The sequence below is a fragment of the Cyrtonyx montezumae genome, unplaced genomic scaffold, assembly GCF_038088225.1.
Source record: "Cyrtonyx montezumae isolate F1298 unplaced genomic scaffold, pur_monq_1.0 scaffold_2, whole genome shotgun sequence".
Classification (NCBI taxonomy): domain Eukaryota; kingdom Metazoa; phylum Chordata; class Aves; order Galliformes; family Odontophoridae; genus Cyrtonyx; species Cyrtonyx montezumae.
Window position 1 is genome coordinate 3,094,168 of NW_027071936.1, and position 20,470 is coordinate 3,114,637.

A 20,470-nucleotide genomic window follows, 5' to 3' on the forward strand; every position below is an offset into this window, starting at 1 on the left:
CTGTGAGTACGGTACCTAGTTCTTCTGAAGAGAGAATTTTCTACTAGTTAGCAGCTGGAGGACACACAGTTGAGAAACATATTTTAATAAACATATTTCTGCTCTGCCCAAATCAGAGCAGTTGTATAGGTGAAACAGTCAATAAAAGGAATGCCTCCACCTGTTTCACCTTGACAGATATAACAAATTCGTCTAATTACAAAATGAAAATATTTTCTTAGTGCTATTACCTAAAGCTTTTAAGAGCTGTATGCAGTCTAAATAGTCTGCCACTAAGAAATTCTGAGAAGATGAAAATGGTCAACTCTGAAAAATAAAACAGCTGTTGAAATGGGTATTTGTTTTTTAATTATAAAAAGTTTATTGAAAATAGCCTTTCCCCCCCCCTCCCCAAAGATAGATGATTTTGAAACATTCTGATTTCAGTATGAGATGTTTTTAAGTGTCATTTCCTTCTCCCCCCCCCCCCCCCCCCCACACACACTCCTGGCTTGTTGGAGGAAAAGAAAGAACAGATTGACTTCTCATTCTGAATTAGAACAAGTTGTCAAGATAGGAGGGACTGTTGCAAGGTGGAAATAATACTTCGTATATTGGTTCTACCTGCAAGCAGTCACATTATGCTTCTTCCTGCTTTGAGTCCAGGCATCATACCTCCCTCGCTTGGTATTGTTTTAAGCAGCAACTCCACAGGCGTGAAGCTAACAGTGCAGATGTCACTGTGAAGATTCCAAACGTATCTATGTGTACGAATTCAATCTTGTTGACTGCGTAGTGACAGAGGCATCAGAGGAGTCTGTACAAAGCATGGGCTTGGTTAGCTTTGGTGTGATTTCATGCGTTGGCCACATTTCTACCCAAATGAAGGATGGACCATAAGCTTTCTGACTGCCTTTGCCTCTCTTGGATCTTCTTTGTCTGTAGTTGTACCAAAACTGGTGGATCATTTCTTTGAAGGGTCGTGTAGTCAAAGTGTAGAGAAGAGGATTCAGAGCGCTATTAATTGGCAAGATAAAAATCACCACCCAAGAAGTTATGGTACCTTGGGGGAGGGAAAAAGAAGGGAAGGAGTACCTGTTAATTAACATGAGCACTTGATACTTATGAAACAGAGCTTCCTGCTTAGGGGGACGGTTGCAAGCTTCCAGGTTGGCTTCACATCACAACAGGTTGTTTCTTCTCGCTATTATATCTGTGCTATCCTTATTTCTCACGTCTTCTCCACGTTGCTTCCTGTCTCTGCCTGCGATCCATGTTCCCTGTTCTCTTCCCAGATATGATTCGTTATATGTCCTTAACGTCCTCTCACAAAGAAATAGCTCCTAACCCCTTTTTCCCCTCAGAGCCTGGTTTTGCTCTTCTGCACGAGTACTCTCTTCCTTTCAATGCAAAGGGCATTTGATACACCCTTATTTCCTTTCTGCCCTGTTGGTAAGTGTCTCCATGTTCACACCTTTCTCCTTTATCACGATTTTCTGTTCTCCTGCCTGTATCAGTGCCTCTGTGCATTGATTCATTCATCTATTCTCATCCTTTGTTCAGGGTGTTGGGAGCAGGCAAGAAAAGGAACAGGATTATAAAGCTGAAAAGTGGTTATAATATGGCTATGATGGCACTGCACTGTTTGATTTATAAAACATCAGAACTGCTCCAAGCTGTACAAATAGCTTTGTGCATTCTGCCTTCCCTTCAGCTGTCTGCCTTTATGATTTTGCTGCATTATGGATGCATTCCTGTTGATGCCCCTAACATTGTCTACAGTTTTGGGAACAGGGAGATGGCATGATTCAAAAGATGTCACAGTGCATCCCCACAGAAAAAAAAGAAAAGGGTTTAAAACTTCTCTAATCTTAGACAACCACCTGTGATGTCTTTCATTTGAGTTAGTTAAAATGAGTTAGTATTTAACCTAGTCTGCGTGGTGCAGAATGTTTCCTCGCTCAACCCAGGATCACCCTGTGGTGATCAGCAAGATTTATTCTAGATTTCCTGACTCAGAATACACATGCTTCTGCTTCTCACAATGTTTTCTTTAAAATCTCTTGGGCTGTTTAATAAGAAGCATTTTAGAAGACCTAACATAACTGAAAACTATTTCACACGATCAACCTAATTTTTTGATATTTAAGTCAAAACTTTGAAGAGGTAACTTGCAGCACTCCTGGTCCTCATGCTAACATGTTCTTTCCAACATAGTTTACAAGATCTACATAAAGTTCTATTGTGTGCCAGCATTAAAAAGAGGAAAAAAAAAAAAGAAAGAAGGTATGTTTTTTAATCTTTCACTGGTTTTACATGGGAATATACTCCTAGCATGAAGAAGGTAAGCATGGTTTTAGGTAACTTAATGCCTGGAGTATCAGTTTGCACTTGAAAGTTATTTCAGTGTAAGAATTATATGGTTAAATCCAGATAGGAAATTCTGTATTGCCTCGAGCCATAGTTAGGCAACAGAATCACTAAAAGCCACGAGAAAAGCCAATCCAATGCAAGCTTATAAAAAAGGTTTTATAAGCTTTTTATAAAAAAGGTTTATAAAAAAAAAGCTTCATAAAACCATAACACACAATCATTTTATGTACTTAGTAGATATTCTGTGGAGATAGACTTCAAGGATTTGATTTTTTGTTTTTTTATCTGAATTAAATGTGGCTAATCTTTGTTGGTTATAGTGATAAAGCTGAATGCAGTAATAAAGCAAAATATAATTCATTATATTGTGTGTGCATCTATGAAGATAAATAAACATATAGTTCATAAGAATCATATAATTCAATATATTCTATTCTTTGTTCTTCTAAACGTGGAACTATCTTCATGCTCAGTCAAAACAGCTGCGCAAAGGGAGGAACATACCTGGGATTTCTACTTGCAGTAAAGAAAGGAGTTTCAAAACAAAAATGGGTATCCAGCATAGTGCATCAGTAAATACTATGAAGAAAAAACGTTTGGCAAGCGTCATCTCTTTTTTGATATGATTCCGAATTTCAGTAGCCATAATAGCTGTTTGGTGAACGCTGTAGAACATGCTTCCATAGGAGAAAACTATGATGATAAAAGCTGCCAAGTTTACACCTGTTGAAAAAGTTTCAATTAGTTGTTTCAATGGCAATTCCACATTGCCCGTTTGCAAGTTGGATAACACAGAAAAAAATCCTTGCTCTAACCTGCCAAACCCATAGAGCTAAGCAGCCAGATGATCTGTATTCACTCAAACATGGCCTCTCTAGTCCAGTAATTAAATTATTATCACCTGACAAATGTCTGCTATTGGATCCAAGCTGCACAGTCTTTCTCTTTGCTTCCCTGACAAAAAAATAATAATCTATTTCTTCAGGAACTCAGCGATCCTAACTTCCTTCCACCTTCTGAACCCTTTGTACATTTTAAGATATGTAAGCATCAATCTGATAGGGTAAAATAGAGTGGAAAAGGTCTGTATGAAACGTGAACATCCCAACAAAGCTGTCAGATCTGTTTGAAAATCAGGTTAATTATCGTATATAAGGAAGGTTCTAATCACGTATCAGGAAGAAAGACAACTTACCTAAAAAAATGACAACAGAATAAATCTGACTTCCTGAACTTTCTGATTGCTCTGAGTGAAGAGGGAAACAGACGCCATTGGTGCCATAGTAGTTCCTGAAAAATTCCTTATTGCTCAGTGGAATAAAAGCAACAACAAACCCAATTATCCATATGAGAACTAAAATGGAAATCGTCCTGCATTTTCTGGGTTTCAAACACCTAAAAGGGTAAACTATGCAGATGTATTTCTCCAAAGTCAGGTAAGTCAACAGTAAGACTGACACCTCTGTAGACAGAATAGCCAGCGATCCCACCAATTGACAATGAATACTGTCCATCCACAACTGAGCGTGCTTGTTGTATTCTCCACGATATTTAAGATCAAAAGCTCCAATCACAAATAAATATATTCCCATCAGACAGTCAGCACCTGTGGGCACAGTGCTTAACATCATTATTTACACATCTGAATTTCCCATATTCTTTGTGCATACGTCTGTTGAAAAACAGACATGCACACGTTAGTACACATTTTTAAGTCAGCCAATACACAGTTATAAAATCAATGTCAGAGTTGGAATGATATTGTAAATCACAATAAAGGCCATCTAATTCAGCGCTGTTACTCCATTTTTCAGTTTATGTTTGAACTAATAAGCTGTGTTTTATACCTGTTTTCAGACCGATACATTGAAGCTCAAAACATCTCAAGCTGAAAAAGCATGCTTCCAACCCTTTGCTGGGTTGGACCGAACGTTTAGTTTGGATTTGCCAGTCTTAAAAGAATTCAACTTGAAAGCAGTCAGCACACACAAAAAACATTAGCTCAGCAGGGAAAGGCAGAAGGAAGCTCCTGTGCACGCCCAGGGTAATGTTAGGGGGATTGCTGTGACACCCACTGAGCTCCTTCTGGAGCATCTGAATAAGAATCATAGAACCATGGGGGTTGGAAGGGACCTCAGGAGATCACTGAGTCCACCCCCCCTGCCAAAGCAGGTTCCCTACACCAGGTACTTATATTGTAGATCCCAAGAGCTTATACTGTAGATCTCTTAGGATATGCTCACCAGTCCTCACGTACTCAATAATGATATCAGGTTAAAAATAAAGAAAAGAAAGGCTCTATAACAAATACTTCCATTATGCTAGCACTAGCAATTGAAGAGGAGCTGTCAACACAGAGCCGAAGGAGTCTTACGTGTATACACACGTATATATATATATGCAAACACACTCTCACTCTCATATGCATATATATAGTCGTCTTGACTAAGTTTTGTGTGGTGCCCAGATTTTTCCGATGGTTAAGCAATAACAGTTTGAGAATCACTGACACATAGCGTGTAGAAATGTTGTAGTTTTATACAGTGCCAACAATTGCACTTCAAAATGCAACTTGTGAAGTTTAGATACTCTTGCTTTGAGATGGAGTACTTGAAACTGTAATAGAATCTCACATAAGAAAACCTCAGGACTGGGGAGCTAGGGGTGACTGATTTTCTGTATTTGCATAAATAACTTTTCCTTGCGTGGACAGACTGACTTTTTACGTGGCCTGATAGTGACAGGACAAGAGGGAACGGTTTAAACCTAAAGAGGGGAGATTTAGATTAGGCATTAGGAGGAAATCATTTCCTCAGAGGGCAGTGAGGCACTGGCACAGCTGCCTAGAGAGCTGTGGGTGCCCCCACAGGTCCACGTTGGATGGGACCCTGGGCAGCTGAGCTGGTGGGGGTTGGGGCTGGGTGGGCTTTGAGGTCCCTCTTTCAACCCAAGCTGTTCTGTGATACTGTGAATAGTGTTTACACGTGCAAATTACTATTTACTCAAGCACAATACCAGGATTTAGGTTCAAAGGCCTTTGAAAAAAGGACATTTTTCCTTCTTGCTGAAGAAAGCCAGAACTTGACACAATGTCTACAGCACTAAAATCATGAAACCTTTGCAATTTATCAACTGTTTGTTGCTATAGAACGAAGGCAGCATTTAACAAGACTTCCTGCTGTGTAAGATAGGGCATTTTGTATTGCCATTCACAGGAGCATTAAGGTTCAGTAAATCTAATACTGAAAATATCACCGACTTACAGTAACAAATGTTGTACACACTATGAGCAGATTAACACAATCTTTTACTTTCACGCATGGAATACTCACAGCAGAGAGACATTATTGAGATGGCGTGGAGCTTATTTTCCGATCTGATGTAAGGCCTCATACAGATAACAAAAATATTTCCAAAGCAAGTGATGGCAGATACAACCCAGACAAACACTCTCTGTATAATGCTAGCTAAGAGATTCTCCAGGGATGAAATCCCATCGGTATTAGGCTTACAGCTGCGCACATGAGGGGCATATCCACAGTACTGGAACTTCTTGAAATATCTGGTCATGAGAAAGAAAGACAGGAAAAAAAAGATGCTCTGTTTTGTTGCCAGAATAGAAAACCTCTTCAGCAAATATTCAGAAAACATATCTCGAAAGGAGAAAAATGAATTTAAAATGGTCTAATTTGATAACTGTAAACATGCCACTTTTCTGACAGTTTTATTCAGTAATCTGGAAATTGTGAAATTCCAACCAAAGAAAGCGAGCTGGAATGGTGATCTACTTACATGTGGGAGAGGTTGCTAAGTGGTCTGAACATTCTTCTCTGGATGTTTGCGATTTCAATGCCCTCCAAGCTGCTGTAGACAGTATATTCTCAGTAAAATGCAATAGAAATTCAGTAGTAGAAAGACAAATTTAGTGAGCACATATGTTGAATCCATGTGATGAAATTGTGAATTCATATTATGAAATGAGATGAACTTCGTTGTGTCTAATCTGTCATTCCTTTGGAACTTGAATAGAAACCCTAATAAAGGCTAAAGTGGAACAAAATGAATCACACTTGATTTGACTAAACTTGCTACTTTTCAGAATCACAAAGAAGGTTTGGTACTCTCAGCAGTGCAAGCAATGATTGCCCTTCCCAAGTACTGCTCTTTCATCATCTCTGAGAAAATCATAACTTGTTCCAATAGTGATATTTTTAATTTCTGCCTTTTAGCCCACGTAGTGCCTTACTAGACAAACACACCACTGCAGGAATGCAGTACTGTATTGTGTCAAGAGCAGCAGGAAGATGGCACAGAGAACTCTGCACATTAGAGAAAATGTTGGATTTCTGCTGACACATACATAGGATTTCTTATTTGATTTTTTTTTTAATATATGGAAGATGGCACTATAATGTCTTCTACAGCACTAAATCACTGAAGTGTAACTGCACAGGTTGCTCTTTCAGAACTTCAGTTTCTATTTTCTAGTCTAACATCATTAGATGTGCAACCTGGCAGGGATCTTTGGTTCTCCTTGTTGAGGAATCTTGTTGGAATTCGCTGTTAAATGCCCTGAGGGCAACATTTTTGTGAGTTCTGGGTATATTTAGACACAAGAAAAGTATCAGTCTTAATGGTTATTTGCTTTGGGCCACTGGACAGTTTTGCTAGGAGACTAGAATAAATCCCCAGTCCTGGACATGCTTCCCCTAGCTATTCCTACTGCTTCCAGCAAGGAAGAGGCAATGGATGTTTAAAACACAGTTTGGATTGTGAACTTCTGAAGGAGATGTGCATTATTACAGAGAAAATATAGCTGAAGTGTTTGATTAGAAAAACTTGATACTTACAGGGATTTCAGTTTGATTAGAAAATCAAACTGGTCTGTTTGTATTTTCTTGATTGGGTTATAAGAAAGGTTCCTGTAAATACAACAGAGACTTAAAGTAACTTTATACATCTTCTTTACAGCCTCTTGCAAAGATAAGCTACCTTTCAGTCCTGTAGGAAGGACCTGTTCTAGTGGCAGTTACAAATATAAGCAACATCATTCATTTAGCTTGGTTCAGCTTGCTAAATACTCTTCCAATGGAAAGAGAAGCCAGATGCTTCACAGCTTTGCTATTGCCACATACACTCACATGCACAACTGCATCCCCCAACCTGATGCTTGAAGGTTTGGACTAAGTAAAATAATGTGGTTGAACATTTAGAAACAGAATTTAGTTTGGTAGTTGATAAAATCCATCTTTTCATAATCACTTCTGAGAACTTAAAAAAGAGAGAGAAGCAACAGGAAGTAAAAATAGACATTAGTCTTTTAGGTGCTGTAAGTCCGTGCAAGAACGTTTCTAGATACAGGTCTAATTTCTTCTCCCTATAACTAACTCTTCCTTAAGTTTTTGTTTAGATATGGCAAAAATAACATGGAAACTCAGTATCTACAGCTGGTTACACTTGGTTGCCCCTGTGTGTTGTGACTGATGCCAAGAGTGCTGGAAAAACAGAAAGATAAGGTATTGCATGTGATGGGCCCTAGTTACAGACAGGATTTTTCAGTTGTATCTGGCAAAAGTAATAAGCATGGGCACTTTGTATGGGAGGGTTAACCTCCAGTAAAACCATTGCTCACAGCAGTAAATAAAACCAAAACAAACAAACAAACAAAAAAAATCAGTGCTTTCTCAAAAGGTACATAGGGTTTACACAGCTACTGAGTGCACTGGGGAGTCTTGCTGCCCCATTATGGTTTTCCTGGTTTAAAATCAAAGTGGGATCAAAGCAGGATTAAATGGGCTGGCCTGAGCTCTGGAAAGATCTTCAGTTTTGTGACTAGTGTCTCTTCCAGATGATGTGAGAAAGACTGGGACTTACATCGTTCGAGAATTTTTCCATGCACGTGTTGTGGAAAAGAAAGAATGCCTTTTCTGTTATCTTACACTTTTTTGGAGCTCTTTTACAAGAAAGTACGTGCTAACAAGGCATCTATATTAAGCTCTTACCTTTTTATTTTTAGAGCCAAATCATAACACCACATTAAAAACTCCCATCAAAATGATAGTTCTCCTGATACAAAGTTCTCCTGATACAGCTAGCATAGATCATTTTGTGTATGCTAACTAGTTCTAGAAAAAAATAGAAATTGAACTTGCTCTCCAAAGCTCTTGCTTTGGATGTGCACACGTACGTATTTTACAAACTTATTCTGGGCAAAATGGTAAATGTAAAATTAAAGGTAAATGACATGTAAAATTGATTTGGGGTCAAGTGTTTTTTAGGCAGGCTAAATCATTCATAGAAACAGAGATGCTCTTTTCTTTCCTGACATTCATGAGTGAAAGCATAACATATGAGGAATGCACAGTCAAATAAATAATAAAGAATCCTTACAGTTGTGAGAGCTCCTTGAGATCCTTAAACACATATGGAGAAAGTGATTCAATCTCATTGTTAGCCAAGTCCCTGCAGAAACAACCATAGGTGGGATATAATAAGCTCCCAGTAGATTCAGTAAGTTTGCTGAAGAGCTTTGTAATTTCAAAACACACAGTTTTGTTCTATTTACCAAAGCAAATATTATGTATTATGTAGATTATATAAAAATTGGACTGTAAAAGAATGCTGTTAAAACAACATGGAAAGCTAGACAGACCAGATTTCTCTTGGTCTAGTTAGTTCAGAGATGTCATTAGATACATAATTTATTATTACATTATTTGCATCAAAAAGAAAGTAAAATACCCTTAATTTACGGTAATTGATGTATGCAAAATAAATTATAAAAGTTTGTGACTTGTTCTACAAGAAAGAGAAGAAACGGACTCACAATTCATCTAACATCTGGAGAGAAGAAAAGCTGTTTTCATTCAAAGAGCTGATTTTATTTTGCCTCATCACCCTGAAAGGAGAAAACAAACTTCTATTGCTGCTTCTCAAAGTCTATTAGGTTTTGAAGAAATCTTTTCAAAAGCTTTTAAGATTCTTTCTTATCTGAATCTTCAGAAATCAGCCTCACTAATTCAGTTAACAAGCTCCTCAGATACACCTTTCCATAAATAACTTCTGCTATCAGTGCACACTTGTGAGTATATCATGTATTCTTTCAGCTGTATTGGTACCTACCAACAACACGAATACAGAATAGAATACAGAAGAATTGCAGAATAGCAGAGTAGAACAATTAAATACCTACTGCTTTGAGATTTCAAGATTATTTCAGGAATAAAACTAAGTCTTGGCACAAGTTTGAATGTTCAGACTGTTCTTTCTGCTAAGCTCATTTAGCCAGGCTGCCATTCTAGTGCCATACTTTCCTTTACCCGTAGGAGATCAATATAAATTTGCTGAGAGCAAGAGTAAGATAAATAGGACTATTAGGCTTGGGACCTAACAGCCTTCTGGACACTTCCTTCATCCATATATCATCTGCTACTGTACTTGATCCGTAACTGAACAACCTGGCTTTTAAGAACAGAGAGGAAAGCTAAGGATAGGAGTACCATGGAAGAGGTAAAAATTGGAAGCAATCAGGCAGCCTATTAATCTATCAAAAGATTGACAAGATTTCTGAACATCATTATGACATTATAGAAGAAACTTTGAAGAGAATTCTAGAATTGTTGGGTCAGTCAACCATTAGTTGAACGTTTTAAAATGAAGAAGTGTACTTTGTGTTCGTGCTATTTTTTCTTATGTATTTTTTCCCTCCTTTTCCGAGTAAAATGTTGGACTGAAATCTTGTAAATCTTAATATTGGTCATAATCACTTCAGCGAAGTTTAGTTGAGTACTTCAAGGCTGAATTTTGGTATAAATGTAAACAGTGGCTATTCTGTATGGTGCTCATTTATAATGAAGTTTCCTTACATGAGAATAACCATGATATTCAGGAAACTTTCAGCTCAAAGATAGCTCATTCTAGCATATCCTATTACTTACAATACAGTTAAAGTGCTGCAGGAGATGAAAGTGACATTTCTTAAGTGATGAATATGGTTGCTTTCCAAGTCTCTAGGGTATAAAAACAAAACATCAATCATTGTAAATAAATTTATTGCAGTCAGGCTGTTATTCTAATGTAATAAAAGAAAGTTTCTACCAGAACATCACGAATGCACAAAAGAGAACAGAAACCAGACATCTAATTTCTTTGCACACCTGACTAAAGGCTCCAGGTCATTAACCCTGCTGTGAACCAGCAGGCACTCTGTAAGATCATTTCACTGCACGTTATGAAAAGTGCTATGGAAGTGCAATAGAAAGAAAAGAAAATGACATTTTTCTAGTGGAAAATAAGGTATGCTTACAGCCAGTTCAGTCTTGGCATATATCGGCACAGAGGTTTGTCAGGCAAGTGAGCAAGAGAGTTGTTCATCATTTCACTGGAAGGAAAAAGACAAAACAGTATGGCTGGCTACATTTGCCAAAATTGACCTTACGGAAAAAAATCTCTTATGTTTGTGCTTTTGACAAAAGGCAGAAGGCACTCAAAGCTTCATTCATTTCTCACAACCTTAGAGATACTGTTATTTCCATAAAATTCCATAGATCTCACTGCATTCTGCTGAACACTATTTTTTCCTTGTCACATTAGTTACCGGGTAAAGGAAAAATGTTTATTTCACAGCTTTTAAAATTAAACAAAGCTGCTTACTGTGAATATTTTGACTGTGCTGTCATAGCATGTAATTCCTCCTACTGACACCGTAAAGGGGAGATGGAGGGAGGCTACTGGAAGATAGGGGCAGGTTATGGACAGGGTCTTGGAAAGGTAAGTTAGAGTAGGAGCTGTGGGCAGCGCTGGCTCCCTATACCCTCCCAAGTGGGCAGCTGGCCCCCACTTGCTGCAGCTGGCATGTCATTGTCCTCTCAGGGCCTTAAGTTTGTATTTTTTTCTCCCCATCTATCTTCCTACACTTTTCCAGATAACATATGTCCACAGCTCTCTAAGTCTCCTGCTCTGGCATGCAAGAAAATGCAGCAGGTTCACTGCTCTCCTTTAGGAGGTTCCTGCTCCCAGTATATGCCAAGGAAAAATTTGTAGACTTTCCTGGCAGAGAGCCCAGGGCATTTCTTGTAGATTCACTTTACAAAGTATAGGGCCTCACACATCCTGCGTGGCCTCTTGTGTGGCTTCAGGAAAGGCAGTTCTGTTCCTATCCATTTTGACAGTTCATAACAACCACTGGGCAATTCATCTATGAAGAGATGAGCTCCACAGGGGGTGGAGATGCTTGTGAAATAGAAGCTCTGCTACAACAGCAGACAATACAGTGTGATGAGCAATCACAGCCATAATAAACAGATGTATATATTTATTATGTAAGATCTTTCTGTTCATTCAAGCAATGCTTTTGGTTCTTATTCTGTACTTACAGGAGAATAAGTGATCTGAGTCCATAAAACGTTGATGGAGAGATCCGATTTATCCTATTATTTTGAATTATCCTGTAAATTATAGTAAAACACATATCAGACTGAGAGTTGTCTAAAGTCTTAAACAGATGATGAAAGATAACACAATTGGAAATTGCATTCTTCAAATGCTCAAACTACTTAATTGAAATTAGCACACTACTGCATAGCAGGTCAGAGTATTCACGTTCACTTCCTTTCAGAATAGCGTAATATTTTTTAGAAATATTTTTAACTTAGAGGAAATGATTGCTTTCAATTTTATCCCCACTACGTGTAGCATGGGTTCCTTAAACATCATCATGTACAAATGTACTGCTATGCACAAAAATTAAAGCAGCCCAAGTACTTCCTTTCACTTGCTTTAATTACTCCTTGAGAAAACAAGCATACACATGAAAAAGTAACATACAGCCATTCGAGTTTATGGAGATCTTCAAAGACACGAGGCTTCAAGTTGGTTATCTTGTTGTTACTCAGGTATCTGAATCAAGATCAATAAAAATAGACAAATGAGATGCATCAGATGCAAGAGGATGAGTTTTAAGATTTTTCCTTGATAACTGATGCAGTTCCTTGTCATTGCTATTGTTGATTGTGGCAAATTTCTTACTTTTTCCCTTTCTTTTTGAAAAATAGGCCACTTATAAAGAATCACAAACTTGTGTGTGATTCCAGCCTCTGTCTCCCCAAGAAAGCCACTTTTCTGTGGCATCAGGAGATGATTAGGCACGTGTCTTTCATTGAAATGCCAGAGCAATGTGGAACTCACCATAGTGAGGACTTCCTGAACAATTACGTAGAATATTTTGTCTTATCTGTAAGAAAACAGCGCTCTAAGCCTTTTCACCATGCCTTACTTGAGGCCCATTCCACTTTCATTATTTGGAGTGATGAGTTGCATGAATTTTCTGGGGTCGCATTTAGTCCTTGCTATGGATCTTAGTCATAAATGGAGATGCCCAAACCGTGGAAAAAGAAATGTGGGGAAACAAGAGGCGACACTATAAAAGATCTGGGACAGAAATAACGGCAGCTGCAGTAACAGTAATCCAACACACTTGTGAAGGAAAAGTACAATGTACAGCGTTTTGAAGAAGTAACCATTAAAAAAAAAAATCATCATCACAAACACGGCAGAGACAAAAGGCTGAACTGAATGATAGAATCTATGCATCTTCTCTTCCACTCATCTCTTTCCTTAGAAGTCTGAACACCCTTACAAAAAGATGCTGCAAAATAATGCAGAACTAAATAAGTGTTGTTTTTTATTGCTGATATTGGTTGCTTACGTTCACTTCCTTAAACCAGAACACTATGTTAGGGAGTTCTCATACAGTGCAGGATCTTCCCTGTATTTTATTCATTTTTCCATTCATTCTGACTACCAGCCTGTCTCCTTCTTCCATTCTGCATATTTGGGCAGTAGGAGTGATTTATGGATCCCACTCATATTGTCAGAGTATTGCCCTATCAGATAAACTTACACAGACAGAGCACAGATAGCTCTTAATCTTTGTTTCCTCATTCATACCACGGAGTTAAAGATTTGGACCTTTATATCATTTCCTAACTTTGAAACATATAAGAGAAAGATATCTGTAGCAATTCTCAGAGCTGTTCCAGTTGCTCTTAAATATTCCTAAAGCAATACTTACAATTTGGTCAAGTTGTATAAGCCTTTGAAAGCGTGTTTGGACACAGCTCTGATTTTATTATCCTGAAGATACCTAGGAAGATAGAACAAAACCAACAAAAATCGATTCTCTGTAGCATGCAAAGAGAAAGGAAGCATAAGTAAAGAATTACAGTTTATCAACTAAATTCAATTTACACCTGGTACTGGAAAAGAGGCTGTCAAACTTCTTATATCCTAAATTTGACAGCAATCATTTCATAGATAGAGTCTGCAAAGGTGTTTCAAAAGCAAGGAAAAATTGTGGCAGAAATACAAGATTCATTTAAAGAGACATTTGATTTGCCTACAGTGAACAAAGAAATAGTTATACTCAACCTCCTGATGGATCAATCCACCAGACAGATGGATTCCTGCTACACTGACAAAAACATCAGTTTTTACAAAATGAGTCTGTGGCATTCACTGCTCAAGAGCTTTCTAAAAACAATTTTTAGCCAGAGATCTGTGAAGTTAATATTATCAACAGACAACTTCTTCAGGGATGTATGGTTGTACTCTTAATGAAAACACATCTTTAAACTCTTTAAGGCGGTGGTTCTTAATTAACATCATGGACACAAGATGGTGCTGCAGTACAGAGCAGTCTCCATAAAAGTTGACATCCAGTATGTTTACTAGGAACATACGTCTTAGAATGTTGCATATAATCCTTAATGGAACTAATTCTGTACAAATCAGACTTGTTAAAGGCCAGGTTTTTGAACAATGTATGTGTTGCACATCATAAACACAAACCCTATTATACTGCTGTAACAGTTTGACTACTTAGGCCTATAGCAGGGGGGTTGGAACTAGATGATCTTTAAGTCCCTTCCAACCCAAACCATTCTATGATTCTGTGACATCAGCAGTTTGGTTGCAAACACATTCAGAAATAAAAAAAAAAAGCCATGTGAGTAAGCTTCCCATTATAGTGGAAAGTTAAACTCTTCAAACTTTGATTTTGCAGAGTGAATGGATTCATTCTTCCATTCTTCTGGCGTATTGATATTCATTACGAATGTAACTTCATTCAGACACAATGAAGTTTTAACATTTTGCTGGTACAAAGCAATCAGTATAAGAGAAATCAAACACGTAGAAATTACAGCTATGAAAAAAATGATGTCAATCAAGTTATTTATTTGAACCAAACAGGTCACACAATTATTGAAGTACTGAAGTGTAAGGCAAAGCAGAATTTTGAGTGTGAACTGAGGCTTGTCACATTACACATTGTGTGTGTTTGTGTCATAGAGAGAGGGAAAGAACGAATTTTTAAATAATATTCATAAATATTTCAAGTAGAAATGCTCCCTTACAGATTTTTAAGGTCTTGGTATTTTCTGAAAACGTCAGCGTAAAGTTTCCTTAGCAGATTCTTCTGAAGAGACCTGTAGGAATGAATGCGCACAGTAAATCTGCTCGGTAGGTATACTGAGGGTGAATTTATCCTATTTCCCACAGTTCTAATGATGTCACAGGTTTTGATGCATTTCCACAGTAAATAGAATGATTCGCCAGAAACTTCTATAATAATTGGATATTTCCAGAAGAGCCAGGTTACGTTTTGGATTGCCTCTGCATGGCTTATTAAGGAAAAGATGTAGCTGTGCTCTTTACTGTCACATCTGTTTTCCAAGTTAATAAAATCAAAGCCATTTGCATCAACCAATTCAAGTGAAGAGTTTATGCTAGAAGTGAGTTTCAGTTAATGGATTACGAGGAGACTGTGAAAAGGCATGAAAAGATAATTAATTTTACCCGTTGTAGTAATTTTGAAAGCAGCCGTTATTCCCATTTTCCACTTTTCATACAGACAGTATGCTTTCAATCCTCCCTGTCCAGATGATTAAAAAATGTGCTTGAAACAGCGTGAACTAATTTTAACAGTGTAAGACCAAGAGTATCATCTGTAGACCTGTGGAAGGGTCTATATCACAGGACACTCCAAAAGGTAGCAGATTCCCTGTCAGGATGGAAAGGCTACAGTTTTCCCTATGGGTGAAGAAAACCTACACTCTTCCTTTTTAAAACCAGAATCTTCCTTTTGAAACTTGCTGTTCATGCAGTCCTCACGTCAGGTAGCTGACATGAGAAAAGTAAAAGGTCTGTTCATTGGGAATTGAAATATAGTGAAAGACAAACACCAGGTGAAGACCACAAGGGGTACCAATGCATAGCCTTCCCTTGGGTCTAACAAAAGTGGTGTTGCTGTTGTTTGCTTATGGATTAGGATTCTGCAGCTCTGTTGTCTGCCATTTTGCTGTCCTAGGGGTTGGTGGTACAGGCAGTAAATGTATATATATATTTTTTGCTCTTGTCTCCTGGCAGCTAACAATTGCAATGGGCTGGGCTCATTGAGGCTAGCAGTCCTCACCAACTTCCTACAGTGTTGCAATGATGGTTTTTTTTTTTTTTTTTTTTTTTTTACTCTGTAAGAGCACCTTTCATACTGCTAACTAATAAATACATCATGAGGCTCTCAGTATCCACACTTATTTAAACAGTAAACCCAAGACTTTATCAAAGAATACTCTTCATTGTTTTTGAGGAAAGAAACAAAGTTTTTGTTAAAGAAAATATTTGAGTATAAAATAAAACACAGATTTATTTCAAACCTCAAATGCATATACAGCTTATTTCCCTATCTGTGTGTCCCCGTCTGCATTGGGCACTGCCTCAAGTGTCCTGAGGAGAGCAAAAACTATTTAGGACATAATTGGAGCCTAGACACAAAAACAGCTTCCCTGACTCACTGTTCTTTTTCTAAAGCTAGAGCTGCATTTTTATTTTGAAGCCCTTTCTGTCTCTGAGCCAACAGACAGTTTAAATACATATTAAATACATATGACATTCTGCATTAACCTGAATTTGAAGTACTGAAGATGAACCGACAAGAAGAATCTCATCCAAACAGAAACTGAAACCCAACAAAGATCTGTACCTTGGCTTTATCAGGAAAGATACTCACGACATTTGCTACAGCTCCTCACTGTACAGAAAATGGCCTCTCAAACAAGTGTTGGCAAACGAGCAATACCAGCCACTCTCAGATCTCTTCAAGAAGTTTGTATTATACCTACGTATCTGCATGATGACCCACCTCAAATTAAATCCTCCTAAATAACAGTCTGTTCAGAGGCATTGAATGAGAACTCCAAGTATTTGCTCAAGTAGATAAATAAAAGTTATTGACTTATAGCACAGGAATATTACCAGGGTCATAGAATGATGAAAAAGTCTTAGGTGTTATGTCTTAAACTGAAACATTTAGTTTTAAAATATCATTCAATCTTCTGAAATGTTTTGCTAGCACAAGGCACTGTTACAAATATGAGTTGACCACTTTACTCAGAGTTTTTCAGTTCATTTTTTCCCGTGGTATGCAGTGAAAATCTTTACTTCAAACCTTAAAGCACTTGTTAACAGAGAGATTCTATGATTTCAAAAACACCAGGTGAGCCAACTGGTCATAACTACATGGCCATAGTTGTGAAATGGCTGAAGGACTGATTCTGAAGCCTGAACAGAGCACGAGTCCCCTTTCCTGCTCTACTCACATAATGGTCACGTTTGAAGGGACTGAAGGAACAGCACGCAGTTTGGCATCATCACAGGAGATCTCCAGCCCTTGGCACTTACATTCTGCTGGTACAGCACCGGCCACTGCAGGAAGGCAAGAAAGTGGTTGTGGTGGAAGGTTGTGTGTGTTACGATGACATGCAGAGGAAAGAAATATGGTGTAAAAGAACACAGAAGCTCAACGACAGATCTACCAGCCTATGTCAAATGGGATTTAAATTAAGGCATACACTTTTTTTTTTTTTTACATCATTTATATAAATCTAGTAATACCCTATCAACAAACGTAAAGGGACATTAAAAGAATATTTCAACTCCCAGCCACAGGGAAAGAGCTTCCACAACAGAGCTACAGGCTTGAAACAGGAAGATGACAAGCTATCATTTTTTCAAATGTTTATCACTCTTTAGATTATTTTATTCTTCTCCATTAACCAGAATGAGCAAAGTTCCATCTCTGTGCTTAAGCTTAGTGCTCATAGTAGACAACTTCAGAAAATCTGTACAACTGGACAAATGACCGTAGATGTAGCAGGGAGTGAAGTTCAAGAATCATTTGACGTGTGAAGAAGTGAATTTGAAAGGATGTTGCCTTCATTTCACTCTGAAAAAATGTGTAGTACACAATCTTTCCATCTGCATTCATGTATTCCATTAAACATTTACATTGCCCTTCTAATTGGCAACATTAGCCACTCCTCTAATAGAAAATGAATCATCCCTATTGCAACTGAAATCAGCTGAAATGCATTTGTTAGTCTGAGACATTAATTCTGTTTCACTACAAGTGAAACCATGCTATATTTCTATTTCTGATAAGCACATTTGCTAAATATTTATTTCCAGGATTTATCAATAATAACTACTTACAGCACTCTGATGTCTTGGTCTGAAGTGCATTCAGGGATTTCATTTCATTGTAGTGCCTCTTCGCATAATGTTTGTCAAATTGTAGAGACCATCCATTGTTGTCTTCTAATAAAAGAAATCAAACAGCACATTAGAATAATACCTCCACTAAATTCAGTAGAATCTATTTTTTGCTTTATTTTTTATTTTTATTTTAATCGTAGTTTATCTAGAAGATTTCCTAGAGCAGTAAATGACCTCATTTGAATATGTCTGTCTGATCACCTGAATGTACTGAGTTTGTAGGTTGCACAGTAGGAGCATCTTAAATCTTAAACAACTCAACACTTTCTGTGACAGTTGCACAAAAAGATAAAAAAATAAAAGAGAGCTTCAGAAGTTTTTGTCTACAAAGGAGGCACTGCATTTTCCTACCCTCTTGAGTGTACAGCTCTGCCACTTTGTCCAGGAAAGCTTTAGCGATTTCTATGATCTACACCACTCTTCAGTGCTCTGCTTCACACTGCCACAGCCTAGAATTTATTTCCTGAAAATGTAGATGGAGGCCAAATGAACAGCACTTCTCAAGAAAACACGTGACACGCTGTAACATACTCAATCCAGCACTCAACACCCCATCAAAATGAAGAAAAAAGAACCTTTGACAGTTGTGGTCTGCTTTTTGTTTTATTAGTTTGAGTCTGACCTCTCTTCAGCTCTGGTAACATCCAAACATTTTTAGTTTAGAGCCTCACTTTTGAATAAATTTGGACCAGTAGCAGCAATGCTCCTCAGGATGGCACTTGCTGTCTAGTGAGCTAAAATGTCAGCGGTAATTGGAAAGCATTATTTTGTAATGATACCTGCTGTCAGAAAAAAAACCAAAAAAACATTTACATAAAAACCCCAAGGATAACTGCTGATTTTATTGTTACACTCTAAGTTTCATTTGTGCAGCTTACTGACAATGACTTCCTCCATTTTGCGTGGTAATAGTCTAGTTGTACTAGTTAAATACCATTCCTCAAGGACATTTTCCTATAACTTTTTTTTTTTTTTTAATGTTCAAGCAAGCACTATTGACTTGAAAAATAGGTAGGGAGAAGTGAAACATATTCGATTTTTTGTAAATTCTCCCATTCTGAAATGGTATCTCATTCCTCATGTCAAATTACAGCACATCTTCCTCAGCTATGCAGGAAAATTGCCTTGCAAGCATCTCCTTAAAGCTGCCTGCAGAGTGTCAGCAGATGGAGCTCTTCTGAGAGATACTTAAGCTGCAAAGCTGCTCTGCACATTTTAATTAACAGATATTTTGAAAGAGTAGGAACTTCAGGCAAACTATCTTTAATCTCCTTATTCATCTGTTGTGCATAAATCGAAAAGATTTGAGGCAAGGAGAAATCTGTCTTCAGAATATGCTTTATAAGGAGAAAAAAAGTCTTGAAAAGTGACTTGAATTGAAAATTCACGTCAACTAAACTGTGCCCTGCAAGAATGTCAGCTTCCTACCCAGAGATGGCACTTTATTCATTAACTTCCTTGCAAGCACATGGTATCCACTGAAGCATTAGCAATTTTGCCAGGTCAGATCATTAATCAGCATATCGAAAGCAGCATAATGCATTTTGGACAAAATTAAGGGAGTCTGTAAATCTGGAGATAGATTGCTCTGCTTGTTTTTAATACTCAGCAGAAGTCCACTTTTAGGACTTGGATTACAAACCTGAAACATGGAATCTGCAATTGATGAAATGAGGAAAACATCCTTTGTCAAGCAGACCTCCTGTCCTGTAGTTAGAGTTGTAATGGAATTTCCCCCACCACCATTTCTGTGTTTGTTTGTTTCTAAATATTAAAAAAGGATTGCCTTCTTGGACTTTCATTTGCAAAACTGGACCCAGCAACTGGGGAGCTGGTGGAACCAGTGGTAATAGCACGTATACAGAGGAGGCAAGATTTAAGGGGAATCTTTCATTGAGATTGTGAAATAGAGATTTTTAAACATGAATTAAAACTGAGTATAATCTCAGCGTATAATCGAGGCAAATAAGTACTTTGCAGCCAGGAATACAATCTCAAAATGTGGAACTTCTAATCCATAATTACAATTGTGGAAATGTTTGAACAACTAACCGCTTCTCTGAATTTATAGTTAAAGGCCATAAATTCTAATACTCTTGTAAGCTGATAGACATCTAAGGTATCATTTTTACTCTGTACTTCTCTGCTTCTGATGCTAAAAGGTGGACGGGTAAAATTTTAGTCTACTTTTTAGTATTTTTTTTAAATGCTTTTGCCATGCGGACAAGCATTTACAGAAGGTGACCACTGCATTTTATATTTGCAGAGAGAAAGCACGAGCAGAGTCTCCTGCACTAGAAGGAATAAGGGAGCAGTTCACATTAAAGTGGAAGTTCACCAGTGATTCCAAGGAAGTTAAGAGACAGCTGTGTATTTTGAGTGGTCATAAAAGAGAAGGGGGGGGGGGGAGGAAAGCAAAACCAAGACAGGTTATTTTGTACTGGAATGATTCTGACTGTCTAGAGTTTATAAGTTCATTAAGAAAAAAAAAACAGTTTTTTTCTCCCCC

At 37.7% G+C, this 20,470-nt stretch overlaps 1 protein-coding gene across 1 annotated transcript in view; it reads right to left on the reverse strand.

The window, feature by feature from the left end:
• Window positions 1-643: 643 nt before the first annotated feature.
• RXFP1 (relaxin family peptide receptor 1) overlaps window positions 644-20,470 on the reverse strand; it is a 43,967-nt gene continuing 24,140 nt past the window's right edge. Inside the window, exons 3-18 of the mRNA XM_065736048.1 lie at window positions 17,899-18,003; window positions 17,007-17,112; window positions 14,766-14,837; window positions 13,424-13,495; window positions 12,178-12,249; window positions 11,727-11,798; window positions 10,658-10,732; window positions 10,290-10,361; window positions 9,179-9,250; window positions 8,743-8,814; window positions 7,203-7,274; window positions 6,145-6,216; window positions 5,685-5,914; window positions 3,548-3,958; window positions 2,857-3,075; window positions 644-1,042 (exon numbers count right to left, since the gene is read on the reverse strand). Coding sequence (XP_065592120.1) covers window positions 741-1,042; window positions 2,857-3,075; window positions 3,548-3,958; window positions 5,685-5,914; window positions 6,145-6,216; window positions 7,203-7,274; window positions 8,743-8,814; window positions 9,179-9,250; window positions 10,290-10,361; window positions 10,658-10,732; window positions 11,727-11,798; window positions 12,178-12,249; window positions 13,424-13,495; window positions 14,766-14,837; window positions 17,007-17,112; window positions 17,899-18,003 — 2,096 coding nt within the window. The 3' untranslated portion in view covers window positions 644-740. The remainder of the gene's footprint in view (window positions 1,043-2,856; window positions 3,076-3,547; window positions 3,959-5,684; window positions 5,915-6,144; window positions 6,217-7,202; window positions 7,275-8,742; window positions 8,815-9,178; window positions 9,251-10,289; window positions 10,362-10,657; window positions 10,733-11,726; window positions 11,799-12,177; window positions 12,250-13,423; window positions 13,496-14,765; window positions 14,838-17,006; window positions 17,113-17,898; window positions 18,004-20,470) is intronic.